The sequence below is a fragment of the Panicum virgatum genome, chromosome 2N, assembly GCF_016808335.1.
Source record: "Panicum virgatum strain AP13 chromosome 2N, P.virgatum_v5, whole genome shotgun sequence".
In the NCBI taxonomy this organism is placed as follows: domain Eukaryota; kingdom Viridiplantae; phylum Streptophyta; class Magnoliopsida; order Poales; family Poaceae; genus Panicum; species Panicum virgatum.
The window spans coordinates 49,172,245-49,185,181 of record NC_053146.1 but is presented as its reverse complement, the minus strand read 5'-3'; the positions used below and the strand labels follow the sequence as shown (position 1 = coordinate 49,185,181).

The 12,937-nt window shown below is 52.2% G+C and overlaps 2 protein-coding genes across 7 annotated transcripts; one reads left to right on the top strand and one right to left on the bottom strand.

Moving 5' to 3' along the window:
* Window positions 1-5,737: 5,737 nt before the first annotated feature.
* Window positions 5,738-11,152, top strand: LOC120660929 (beta carbonic anhydrase 5, chloroplastic-like). Of its 6 annotated transcripts, none has more exons than XM_039939589.1 (10): window positions 5,755-6,108; window positions 6,310-6,411; window positions 8,250-8,411; window positions 8,511-8,559; window positions 8,648-8,761; window positions 8,857-8,910; window positions 9,018-9,100; window positions 9,183-9,288; window positions 10,350-10,571; window positions 10,789-11,127. In XM_039939589.1, the coding sequence occupies exons 1-9, from the start codon at window positions 5,885-5,887 to the stop codon at window positions 10,545-10,547; spliced, it is 1,092 nt and encodes a 363-aa protein (XP_039795523.1). In that variant the 5' UTR covers window positions 5,755-5,884; the 3' UTR covers window positions 10,548-10,571; window positions 10,789-11,127. The 6 variants fall into 6 exon arrangements, with proteins under 6 accessions (XP_039795525.1, XP_039795524.1, XP_039795523.1 ...); XM_039939593.1 differs by lacking the exons at window positions 5,755-6,108; window positions 6,310-6,411 and adding exons at window positions 6,666-6,974; window positions 7,071-7,123 and having other exon boundaries at window positions 10,789-11,152; XM_039939591.1 differs by lacking the exon at window positions 6,310-6,411 and having other exon boundaries at window positions 5,738-6,108; window positions 10,789-11,152.
* LOC120660930 (transcription factor bHLH30-like) lies at window positions 10,815-12,400 on the bottom strand. The gene is made up of 2 exons (XM_039939594.1): window positions 11,928-12,400; window positions 10,815-11,806 (listed from the first exon to the last, which is right to left on the bottom strand). Exons 1-2 carry the CDS (start codon window positions 12,111-12,113, stop codon window positions 11,324-11,326), a joined length of 669 nt encoding a protein of 222 aa, XP_039795528.1. The 5' UTR covers window positions 12,114-12,400; the 3' UTR covers window positions 10,815-11,323.
* Window positions 12,401-12,937: the final 537 nt, after the last annotated feature.

Here is a 12,937-nt window from a genome sequence, read left to right as displayed (position 1 = left end):
GTTTGTAGTTAGCCTTGTAGTGTTAGTTTCTTGCATGCTTGTTTGACCCTCTTGTTTATTGATCATGCTTCGCTACTCTACGGGGAGTGAGATAGTAAAATTGGTGCAGAAGTTGAACTTTAGGATGGATTAATGCCAAAATTCTAGTGTCTTTAGACGTCCAATATAATGTGTGGGCTAAATAATTCCTATGGGAGCTTCCTTAGCTTATTTTTAGAAAAGCTATAGCACACCTAAGTATACTTGCTTCTACTAGATACATCCAAGTTTTGTTTTGTTATTCTTCACTCAGATCTTCATTCACCTCTTCAATTCTGGCATGATTGTCGGGAGGCTTAGGGAATTTGAGGTTTCGAAAGGGTTTGGGGGATTGAAGATTGAGGTTTTTGAAGCTTTAGTGGGAAGATGTGGAGAGTAGTGTAGGTCCGAGGGAGTAAGGTGGTTGGGATGGTTGTACGGTGGAGAATTTGCTCCGACGGGTTAGTGGCAAGAACCAAGATGGGAAGACGAGGGTAGGATGAGCACGCTACAGCGGCTTGCTTAGACCACCGGGGGAGGGGGTGTTAAAGGAATAAGAAATACTACTTCATGCGTCTCAAAAAGATTGCAATTCTCACTTAATTTCAAATTTAATCAAATTTATACAAAAAATTACTAATATTTTTGTCTCTTAATAGATTTAGTGTGAAAATATATTACATAATTAATGTAATGATATTTATTTGGTAACATAAATGTCAATACTATTTTGTATAAATTTGATCAAATTTAAAATTATTTGACTTCTTGATAATGATTTGAATTTGTTTGGCAGAGGGAGTAAAAGAAGAGAAAAAACTACCAATAGCTTTTCAGAAAAATTCTTAAGTATTTTTGTCCTAAAAAAATCGTCCTCGATGAAGGGGAAAATCTGTCGTTGTTGGTCCACAGCGCGTGTTCGTCGATCCTGAGAGCCTACAGGATCACTGTATGTCTGTATCACTACCCCACGGGCCACAGCAGCGAGCTTTCGACGCCGTCGACGGACTGACAATGCACCCGTTCTCCTGCTACTGCCGGCCGCAGGCCGCTGCCTCCTGCCTGTGCCGTGCGCGTCTTGTCAGCAGTACGCAACTCTCAAGAAGCAATGAAGCGGGAGAGCGCCCGTCCGTCGGTCGGAGTCCCGGTCCAAAAGTTGGTTTCTCGCCTTTTGCCTTTGCCCTGCCGCCCGGCCGCAAGCCCGCTTGGCCTTGTTTGGTTTCCCTATCATACTTATCACACACGATTCCTAAAAAAAAAATGTCACGTACATGAAGTACTAAACGAAGTTTATTTGTAAAATTTTTTCATGGATGAGTGTAATTTTTCACGACGAATCTAATAACAGTAATTAATTGATGATTGGTTACAGTGATACTACAGTAACCGTCCTCTAATCGCGCAGTCAAAGACCTCATTAAATTCGTCTCGTGAAGTAGCGTAGAGTTGTAGAATTAATTTTGTAAATTAACTTTATTTAATATTCCTAATTATTAGTTAAAATTTTTGTGATACTAAACCAAACCGAGCCAGGACAGCGGCACAGCGCGCTGCCTGAAGCAAGGGCGACTGCATGCGAGCTAGCTCGGCCGCCTCCCGGGTCCGGCTACCGGACCAAGGCCGCGCGCACGGCGGAGACCGGACAAAGTAACCAGGGTGCCGAAGAGAGGGGGGGGGGGGGGGGGGGGGATGCCGATGCGTGGCTGGCGATGGCGGGCAGGCGGCCGAGGCCGCGTGGGTATCTTGCTGCTGTGTGCACCTGGCTGCGCGTAGCCTGCGCCACCCGCCACCCACCATGCATGTGTACTGAGCACTCTTCTAGCTCTAGCGCTTGCAGTCTTGCTTCGATCCGGCGCGGCACGTAGCACTGTAGCAGCGCAGCTCAGCTATTCGGCAGCCTTGTATAGTTGTGTCCCATGATAAGCACTGTTCCTGGCAGAGCTTGAATGGGGGCTAGCTTTCAATTCCAGCGTGCATGCATGCACGAGAGACGAGGCTAGTTAGCTACAAGGCGCACAATTCCATCTTTTACTTCTCCACTCCAAAACTCCAGCCCGAATATACTTTTTTTTTCTCGAATACACAAGAGAGTTGATTATTATTGTATTACTCCCTCCATCCAACTATCTAAGGCCCATTACTAAATATGAAAAATCCAGATATGTAAGACTTATTTTGGTTTTTCCTCAAAAGTGACGCTTCGGGAATGTGCGGTAGTAATTTATCACATGCATGTCTCGTGAGTGAAAGCACATGTAGAGAGTAATCAAATCCGTAATAAATACTGGTTGTTCTTTTCCCAAAAAAAATAATGACGGGAATGCTTCTCTTGGTCTGAGCCAAGCAAAAATAGGCCTTGTATAGTTGGATGGAGGGAGTAATAAAGAAAAAAAAGTTATACATAGACCTGAACAGCCTAAGACGATGCCCGCGCCGAGAAGCATGGCCGGCTGGAAGGGGGAGGACGGTGGCGACACCGACCGGGGACAACAAGGTCCAGCCTGGTAGACCTCAAATCCGGCAAGGGGAAGGTCGGATTCGGACCTGATGGCCAATCGTAGAGCTACCGCATCCAAGTTTGGAAGTCGGGGGAAGGGAGACATGAAAAAGGAAGAGAGGAAGAGGATGCGAGCCGCCACACGGACAATCGTTGGCCGCGGCGACCACAGAGGCGGCCTGGAAAGGGGCGGATGCGCGGAGCGGGTCCCCCCCCGCAGGAGAGCAATACGAGGAACCATAATAGCAAATTTGTTTCATTAAATTCATCATGATATATGTTTTGATAATGCATATATTTAATATATAAATATAGTTATATTTTGTATAAATTTGATCAAATTTGAATAAATCTGACTTAGAACAAATCTAATGTACGTGACATGTAAAAAGCTATTAGGAGTCCAATACAATACACTCCACCTGTCATGCAGCGTAGTTACTCTCTGCAAACTCTTGCAAAGTGACTGAAGGCCGATGATGGGGTATTGGGGTCGGTCAGTCATTGGGGAGGTTTGGAAAAGATTATGTGAACGTCGCTTCGGGCCGGCATCGGACCGGTACGAGAGGAAAAGGTCGTCCCACCATCTAGCTGCACGCCGATGAGAACTAAAAAGACTGCGCTTATCTTGCTTGCTTGGCCTGAAAAGAAAAGAATCACCGCGGAGAGAGATCGGGACAGGCCAAGGAAGCTTGCTCGGCAGCGAGAGAGAGAGAGAGAGAGAGAGAGAGAGAGAGAGAGAGAGAGAGAGAGAGAGAGAGAGAGTGGCGGCAAGGGGCTTGCATTTGCATTGCAGGGCTTGATCGGAGTGGGCACGAAAGGCTTTAGCTTTCCTCGATCTCAGACGACGTACGACGACGATACGATCCGGGGCCCGGCCGCCGCATGCACCGCTAAAGTACAAGCACCGAGCGCAAAGGACACACGAAAGGAAAGGCGCGACGGCGACCATGGATCGGAGAATCGCCAGAGGGAGCCTGCACTGGTGCTGCACGCAACAAAAGCCGAGCGCACGCACCTTCTGCGGCGCCCCCCTGGTTCCTCCTCCGGACTATAGAATTCCTAATGGGCCGCCCGGCCCTAGCCCGGCACTAGCCCGATGTGGCCCGGCCCGATGCGGCCCAACACTATCCGGCCCAATAAATTTTTCGTGACGGGCCGTGTCGGGCGTCATGCCTAACTCACGGCCCAAGCCCAGCACTAAGGCCTCTTTTTCGTGCCGGGCCGACCCGATGGCACGGCTGGCCCATCGTGCCGAGGCCGGCCCATCGTGTTTGGCCGGCCCAGCTTGGGGGGCGGCAGCGGCATAGCCGCAGACCCGCAGTCGGCGCAGCGCAGGGAGGCGGCCGCGCGCAGGGGGCGCCCGGCGGCCGCGGCGGCCCTGCGCGCGGCCGCGGCGGGCGCCGCCACTGTGGCCGGCGCGCGGCCGCGCGGGGCGGAGGCGGCGACGGCCAAGGGGGGCGCCCGGCCAGGGCGCGCGGGGGCCGGAGGCAGCGGCCGCCGCGGCGGGCGGGGCCGCAATGGCCGGTGCGGGGGCCGAAGCCGGCCACGGCAGAGGGGGGCGCCCAGCCGGGGGCGCACGGGGGCCGGAGCCGGCGGCGGAGGCAGCGACGGCCGAGGGGGTGCCTAGCCGGGGGCGCACGAGGGCCGGAGGCGGCCGCGGCGGGCGGCGCCGCTGCGGCCAGCGCAGGGGGTGGGGATGGGGGTGCGTGCGGAGGAGTGGGAGGACGGCTGGGGACTTGGGGTAGGGAGAGAGAAGAGAGGGTAGAAATTAGGTTTTGATGATTTTATATGTGGGAGTGAAAGAGATAAGGAGAGGTGGGCTGCTGGGCCATTGAATGTCTCGCGCCGCTATCGGGTGGCCATTATCGTGCCGTGCTTCGGGCCGGCACTATGGGCCGAGATGGCGGCCCAAGCACTAAAAGACTGTTGGGTCGGGCCGGCACTAAACACTATTGATCGTGCCTAGAGGCGAGTTAGGGCCGTGCCCCGGGCCGCCAATCGTGCCCGACTCATTTGGAATTCTATACTCCGGACAAAAGCTCCACCGAGTGGAAACAAAGAAACCATCTGCCCGTCGCTCTCTCTCTCTTCGCTTCAATTCCTGTAGCTGTGAGTGTTGACGACATCTCGTCGGAATCCCGCTTGTACCCATTTGTGCAGCAAGGCTTGCACGTCTTTTTTTTTTTTGCAAAGGATCAAGGCTTGACGTCTATATATACGAGAAGTAAGATTCACGTCTGAATCTTTTCACGGTTGGTGATTCACTCGATTCGAAAATGTGAGCATCCGATCTGAATCGTTTTGTATGAGTTGCGGTTCAGGGTTTCCAAGGGTTATCAGATCCAGTGACCCTCGGCTTAGAGGAAGGGTTGGGGGCCGGGCAGCAGGATTGATGGGGAGCTAGCCGGTAGCCGCCCATGTAACATGAAGCAAGCAGCCAAACAGGGTTTGGGCCGCAGGGTTGATCGCGAGCCGGAGTAGCTCATCATCTTTTTTTTTGGGAGGGGGGTAAGTAGCTCATCATCTGAGATGAGAGGGATTCATGGCCACGCTTGGCCCAGCACCCTAAAACCCAACCCACGTGCATCTTGCGGTTGGACCAGGCCTAATCACTTCCCAAACGCTAATGGAGCCCAGCAGACCACTGGACCATGGGCCCAACAAACCGTCCAACGTCGCAACCGGCTTGGCCCATCACTAAGCTGCCACAGTCCCTCGGCGGAACCTACTAGACGTCTAGACCCTTCTTCCGGTTGGGACCCGGCGACCCGCGCGGGTCGCCTCTTCCCAATTTCCTGGGGACGCGTCCAGTAAAACCCGGCCAGCTCATCCCCTCTGGCGGCCTTGTTCGGACTCCGCCGTCGCCGAGCACGTGGCAGCGTTATCCGCCGACGGTACGCCGAGATCACCGGGGTCCAGCGCCGCTCCCGTCACGTGGCCAGTTCCTCAGCCGTGGAGCCCCCGTGATTTTTTTAAAAAAATACCGAGCGCCCGTGATGGGCCCCGAGTTTGGGCCAAATCGAGCAAGCGCACGGGGCCCGGCCGGCCCGAGTGCGTGCGCTGGGGCGAGCGTTCCGGCGCCCGCACGGCACAAGGCTACGCCGCGGACGGACGGGTCCGCGTCCGCTCGCTCTGTGGCTCCGTTTTCCTGGGGAAGTTCCGTGGCGGGATCGAAGTGTGCGGGCACAAGGAGATAGGAATGCCACTCGCTGTCCGAGTGTGCCATCCAGAACGGCGCTCTTCATCAGAGCCAATAGAACACGCTGCTGTCTGCCATGGAAGCCGGGAGGGGCAAAAGGACACACGTATAATCCTCCTGTACGTTCCGGGTCCGGCCAGAGAGGCGGAAAAGCAGAACCGTGTTCTATGCTTCCAAGGTCCTTGGGACCAGCGGCGCGGCGCCTGGGCCTGGTCGCGGCGGCGGCTCCCTCCACCGCGCGCGCGTCCTCGGCTTCCGCGGCGCGGCGGCCGTGCCCGCCGTCCGACGGCGACGAGGCCGGGGAGGATGATGAGCCTCTACCTCTTCGGACGCCCCACGGGCCGCCGGCGCCGGAGGAGCGGCGGTGGCCTCGCCGCGGAGAGCAGCGTCGGTAAGAATCGATAGCAACCTTGCATTCCAGCGCTTCCGCGCTTGGCGCTATGCTCTTGGAGAATACTGAGCGCCTGTGCTGCGACCATCTCCGTTTCAGCGTGGAAGAGCAGCAGAGCACCATCGATCATGCTCATTGCTCCATGCGCGCATCACTTGAGTGCGTTCGTTTTCTTTTCTTAGTTTTCTTTTGTTCATTCAGGGTAATGCTCAAACCAATCGTTGAAGCGCCATCAATAATTAACAAAACGACACGTGCGTATGGGCGGAGGCAAACCCAACTATTGCCACGCAACACGATAAGGTTCGTAGACCAGACCACCTATCGGTCGTTGGCTCGTTGCGCCCAATAGGCCAAGAGGTCATGCTCGGTGGTACCCCACTGGCCACGGCAGCCAAGCCAACCACTCCAACAACTTGGGAATCCGACGGCCCTGATCCTGCCACCGCACGCCCGATCCAACGGCGGAGACTCCATCCGTGGGAACACGGCCCCGCGGCCGCGCGCGCGGAATCATCGAAGTTTCCGGCCGCAAACAATTGCAATCACCGTAATTAATCCCCGGTCCCCGACAAAGGAATTAATTAAAAAAACCCCCCGCCTCGTCCTCGATTCCTCCGCCGCGTCGCCGCCGTCTCCTCCGCCTCCGGCCTCCCTGTCTGTCCCCTCCCCACCCCCATCCCGTAAAAGCACCGGTCATTGCCGCACCAAGCTTCCCTCCCCTCAAATGCCCGAGACCCCACCGCCGCGACGCGCCCCACCGTCCGCACATGGCTAACGGGCTCCTCCTCCGCGCCGCCTCCCCGGGCCTCCGCCCCGCCGCCGGCTCCTCCGCTGACTCCGGCCGGGGACATGGCGTGGTGACGGTGAGCTGCTCCCCGGCTTGATTACCCATTTCTGGGGCTTCTGGTTCGCCGGGATTGCCTTTTTGCTCACCTGTGGGTTCTCTGGGGTGCCCGCAGATCGGCGATTCGAGGCCGCGCGGTGCTGCTCTGCGGGTGGGAGGACCTAGCCGGTGAGTTGAATCGATTTCATATATAATCCTGCAGCTTATGACTGTTGGTCCGCCATCGGATCGTGGAGCGACCTGCGCCTTTTTGCTTCGGTCGCTTGTGTTGCTACCTCCCCTGAATCTATGATCTGATGTGCAAATTTAAATGTTTAAACTATGCTTTCAGCTTCTTGGGTGCATCTCCTAGAGCTAGAGCCTTTTTCCTGTTCAGTTTGCTTGATGAATGATTTCTACCTGTATCCCGTATGTGTTAAGCTTGCTCCGTCCCAGTATCTGTTCCTCACCGTCGATGCCTCTGTTGTCTGTTCTTCCTATCTCACGGGGGTGCGTTGTGCTGCGGGTGAAAATAGCTCCAAATTTGGGGAATTGTGTATATCTCGGGACGTGTAGCTTAGTAAAATAACACGATTATGCAATTTAGAGCAACCTTCCACTTTTTTATGATTTGAATTTGAATTTGCTGTGTCAGTGGCACACCCTTGTCTGCTGGAAACAGTATGGTGGATGAATGTATTTATATCACCTTGTGGAATAATTAAAATATTATTGGTGCTTGTTGATCCAGCGCTTGGTACAGCTGGACTTGGATCCTATTGCTAGGAGGGAAATTTGGATCTGTACCATTAAAAGATCCCAAAGTTAGATATATCATCGTTATCTCAATGACATGTGGTATCGCAAAGCTAGGATGCCCACGAGCGATTCCGATTTAAGCCTATCCTAAACATCTCTTTCGCTTAACTATTAATAGTATTATGAGCGAGTTAGTGTTTTTCAGTTGGTATGATGATCTAGTTGGGAAATTGTAGAAGCAGTGCAATGATATTCTCCAGGTAGGAAGGCTAACAGAGTTAATACTGTAGTTGACGTTTTGCTACCTTTTGTCAATTTAATCTTGTTTCTGTAGTATTTTGTGACCTGCATATGTTAGATAAACTTTCACGAACTTTATTAGCTAGGTGCCTAGGACTTTCCATTTTTCTTAAATGCTGAATAATCCTTCTGAGAAAGATCATTTGACCTCTGGGTAAAAGCTCTAGCCATTAGAAAAAGATGTCTTTATGATCCTCATTGTCTAAATTTAATGAGCTTAGGCAGCAAAATGTTGAAATAAAGTTTTCTTTCACAGGAGAGAATTCTCATTTATCACAACAGCCGCCAAAGATCATTCTGTCTTGACCCGGCAACTTCTAGATTCGCGACATGATACAGTAGATGAGGTTGGTACAGAACATGATCCGTTCATTGAGTTGAAAGCAAGGTTCATGGACTTCAAACAGCGAAACTATGTGTAAGTAGATCACGTAGTATACAGCTTATCATTCACCTTCATATTTAACAGTTGTTTCTTTTTTATTTATTGACACTATTGTTTCTGAACTGTGGACAGGGAAAATTTTTCAAATTACCAAAGTTTGGCGCAACAGCAAACACCAAAGGTACATGATAGTGACTTTAGCAAATCGTTGTAGTATTGACACTGTGGAGCCTAATGGGATACTTTTGGTTTTCTGTCCTCGTGTGCAGTTCATGGTGATTGCTTGTGCTGACTCCAGGGTCTGCCCTACCAGTATTTTGGGGTTTCAGCCTGGGGAAGCATTTACAGTTCGTAATGTGGCAAATTTGGTACCACCATATGAGGTATTATAATTATTTGTCTTTATGTTGTAGTTGAACTTTTAAACCAATGCATTGTTGTGGAAGTACTGACAGTAAACCAAATATCGCAATACCAGCATGGGGGTTCAGAGACTAGTGCAGCACTAGAGTTTGCTGTCAATACACTCCAGGTACGAATCTATTGTGTTATATATTTAATCACTGATTTGTCCCTCACCTTGTTGAAGGAACATAAAAACATTACTGGGATTTGACACGTTTACATTCATTCGCTCAGGTAGAAAATGTATTGGTGGTAGGTCACAGCCGATGTGGTGGCATCCAGGCACTAATGAGTATGAAAGATGACTCGACCTCTGGGTAAATGATCTAGCCATTTGTGTTACATGTTATTTTGATCTAGCCGATTTGGTCTCTGAATTTCTTCTTTATTTTGACGCAGAAGCTTTATTAAGAACTGGGTTTCAATTGGGAAGAGTGCAAGGTTAAGCACAAAAGCTGCAGCTGGAAACTTGAGTTTTGAAATGCAGTGCACACATTGTGAAAAGGTGATTTTTCTGTTATAAGGGTGATGCATGATTGTGAGCCTTGAACTTTTACAAATAATAGGACCCAATTTAGTGCACAAGATCAATTCAATTCCACAGCTTTTGCTATTTCCAACTCAGCTTGCTGATACTATTGTTCTTCCAATCTTCCCTGTTGTAGTTTGTATGAATCCTAGGACTAGATTTGGATGTCTCATAGTAGTTTTATAATTCAAATATATTATAGCAAATACTCTGGCTACCATTTAATTGACATGACACGTCACACAGACTCCACATAAGAAACTATAGCTCCCAATGCATAATATCTAATTGTGGCTACAAAATGAACTCCTGTAATCATCTTTCTCCTCCCCCAATCCTCTTTCTCCCCACTCTCTCAGCCTGTCTTGGTATTTATGATTTTTTTTTTTGACACGAGGGGCATCCCCCATTTCCATTACATGAACGGAAATTCCGAAAGTTCAATACAAGAAAAAAGAAAAGAAGCGCCTAAGAGACATCTAGCCTGATTCAGACTAGGACCCTAGGGTGAAGCATCCGGGCCTCCCAGATACCCCCCAAATTCAGTTCAACACCGAACAAAAGTAACACAAACAGGCCACCACAGCCCCTACAAGCCAAAAGAGTACACCCCAAACTGAGAAGACTTCTAACCACACGACAGCAAAAAGACCCGGTGAAATACTCGCACTCCGAACAGCTGCACCTATCAAGAGTCTTCCAGCTCCTCGGCATCCTCTTCCTCCATCTTATGATATCCATCCCACCAATGGATTTCGTGTAGTTTCTTACATTTTGGGTTTTGTGCAGGAAACACTCTCTTGCATTTTTCCTCTCTACTCTTTAAATCCATTGCCAAATCAGCAAAAAGGTCATATGGGGCAGCATATTAAATGTTATGGAAACTAACCTAGTCACAGCTTTAGGATTGCCCTTATTCATTATGGTAGCCATAGTGTGGTGTGTAACTAACCACAGTGATGCCTGGTTCTCGTATAATTGAAGTGCAGCACTTCCGTTGCCTGACATGTATTGGTTTGTTTTTTTTTCTGTTACAGGAATCAATAAATAGCTCTCTTTTGAACTTGTTAACATACCCATGGATAGAGAAAAGGGTGAATGAAGGTACTCTGAACCTTCATGGAGGCTACTACAACTTTGTAGATTGCACATTTGAAAAATGGACATTAGTGTACCGTGAAGGACTCAAAGGCGGAAGCAAGTATGCTATAAAGAACAGGTCATCCTGGTCTTGACCAATGAAGGCCTTATTTACTTGGGTAAATTTCACTCTGCCCCCTTCAGTTCAGCATGGTTTTGCTTTGCCACTACGTTGTTCATTTCCATTGCACCTTGCTCCGTTTTGGTATTGATGTTCTGCGGAAGGGAGTCCCTGTATCAAGGAATTGTTACGTGGATGGCTGTTGACGTCGCCCATTGTCATGCATGGCACTGTGCCACTAGCATGATACGCTTGATCTGTATGTTGCATTGCAGACGAATATAGATGCATCGACATTGTGGATACAGAGACTTGCGACCGTAGGACAAAACCACAATGGGGTGAGGTGCAACACAATGAACAATGTGGTAGCAAAGTGAAAGTCTGTCGAACTGCTGGGGAGAAGGTGAATTTTTCTCAACTATTTGTATGTTGTTTTCTGTTTGAAAACATTAAGGAGTTATGAATAAGCTGCAAGGTCGATCATAGCACAAATGCATGTATAGTCATCGCCACATTTGGCGTTACCGTGTGTTACAATTGTAACATTTGTACCATTTGTTGTATCACTGTAACTGGGAGATATATAGCATCTGTATCTGTTACTCTGTTAGTCTTATCACTTAATGGTCTCGAATACTTGGTGATAGAGCTCAAAGATTTGCAAAACCAATTGAAATAAGCGGGCAATGGAAGTTTTGTGATTTGCTACATGTTACAACTAAAAAGGTAGCAGACATGTCACACAGCCCTCCCCTTTCCCTTGTGTCTACCGTCAGGCCACTCGCTCCTACAGTGCCAGAGTCCTAACTAAACCCTGGCGAGGTGCGCCGAGAAGCGCTGCCGCTTGTAGCACTCGGCGGCGAGCAGCTCTTCCCGGCTGAGCAGCACAGCCCGGAGCGCCGTCTGCAGCGCCGGCCGAGACGACGTGCCCTCGCCGTCGTGTTGCCCGCCAACGTCCAGCTCTAGGACGCTCCGCGTCCGCCCGCCGACGGTGGCGATCTCCGCGCGCACCGCCCTGGCGCTGACGGACCGCACAGCGCGGCCCAGCTCGGACATGAGCCCCGGGCGGTCGGCGCAGCACACCCACGCCCTGACGCGCCTGGTGGCAGCGGCGGCCCTGTCCCCCTCCCCGCCGGCGCCGCGGCAGCAGCAGTGCTGCCCCTCCTCGACGCCGACCTCGTCGCCTTCCCCCGGGACGGCCACGGCCGCGCCCGCCGCCGCGGCGTCCGCCTCGCCCCGCAGCTCCCGCACGTGCCGCACCACCTCCCCGAGCAGCGCTGCCTTGTCCATCTGCATACACGATTAACCACGCGCACGCACGCATACGAGCAACCGTGTTCACCACCACGTCGCACGCGTTCCAAGAACCGCTGGCCGTCGCCAGCTTTCGAGAGTAGGGCAGGGGACTTACCCTGGATGCCGCGGGCACGAGGGTGCGGAGCGTGGCGAGGTGGGCGTTGATGCGCTGCCGCCGCTTTCGCTCCGCCTCGCTGTGGCTCCTGCTCGGCCCGCTCCGCGGCGCCGCCGCCGCTGGCGGCGGCGGCGGGCACTCCCCGTCCATCGCCACCTCCGCTTCCTCACTCCCGACAGGCACCATCGTGCCCTAGCACCTTTGAGCTGGGGTTCGAAACCGAAAACAGGCGGGAAGCCGATCGAGAGGGCTGGTGGATTGATCTCGTACGTGGCCACGCCAACGCGACGGCTCTCGTTTGCCGCCGCCGCCGCCGGGTGGTGCCGATCGGTGGAGCTGTTAAATAAGGGAGGCCCGGCCCCCGCGGCTGCCGACACGGCCGGCCTCGCTGCGCAGGCGCCGGCAGCGGCAGCGGCTGTGTTGGCGCATCGGCCTGCGGCGCGGTCGGGTCCGGAGGAGAAAAGTTGCATGTGGTCTCCGTCGGTTTGACGACTTCTTCCTCGCTCGGGGAAAAAGGGGCGCGTTCGGCCGGCAGCCGCGACTGCAGCGGCTTCATGTCTGTCGCCGGGGCGAGTGAACGAGACTACTAAGCTCTCTTAGCTCTCGAGGTCCTGGTCTCGTGTGTGATCAACCGGGGTCCGAGTTCTCGCCGCGATCACTTGTGCGTTTCACAGCCTTCCTTCATCAGAGTGAAAAGAAGAAGAAGCGTCTGCCGAGTGCCGACGACACGGCGCTGCGCCGCAACAGTCGGTCCTTTTTCCTGATCGTGTTACACCGTCTGGTACGCCGCCTGTCGGTTCTTGGCACATACCGGTGTACTTATCCTTGCACGATCGGCCCAGTGCTTGTGGTGTTTTTCTGCACGATGGATCTTTGAGGTTTGCCATCTGTCCAAGTGTCCATTCCATCCATTCGTACGGATCCGGGGCAATTAGCCAATTACCACTGCATGTAAGAATCTCTGTATTTGTTTACGACTAAACGGGAGAGTTTACGACTGAGACCTCATG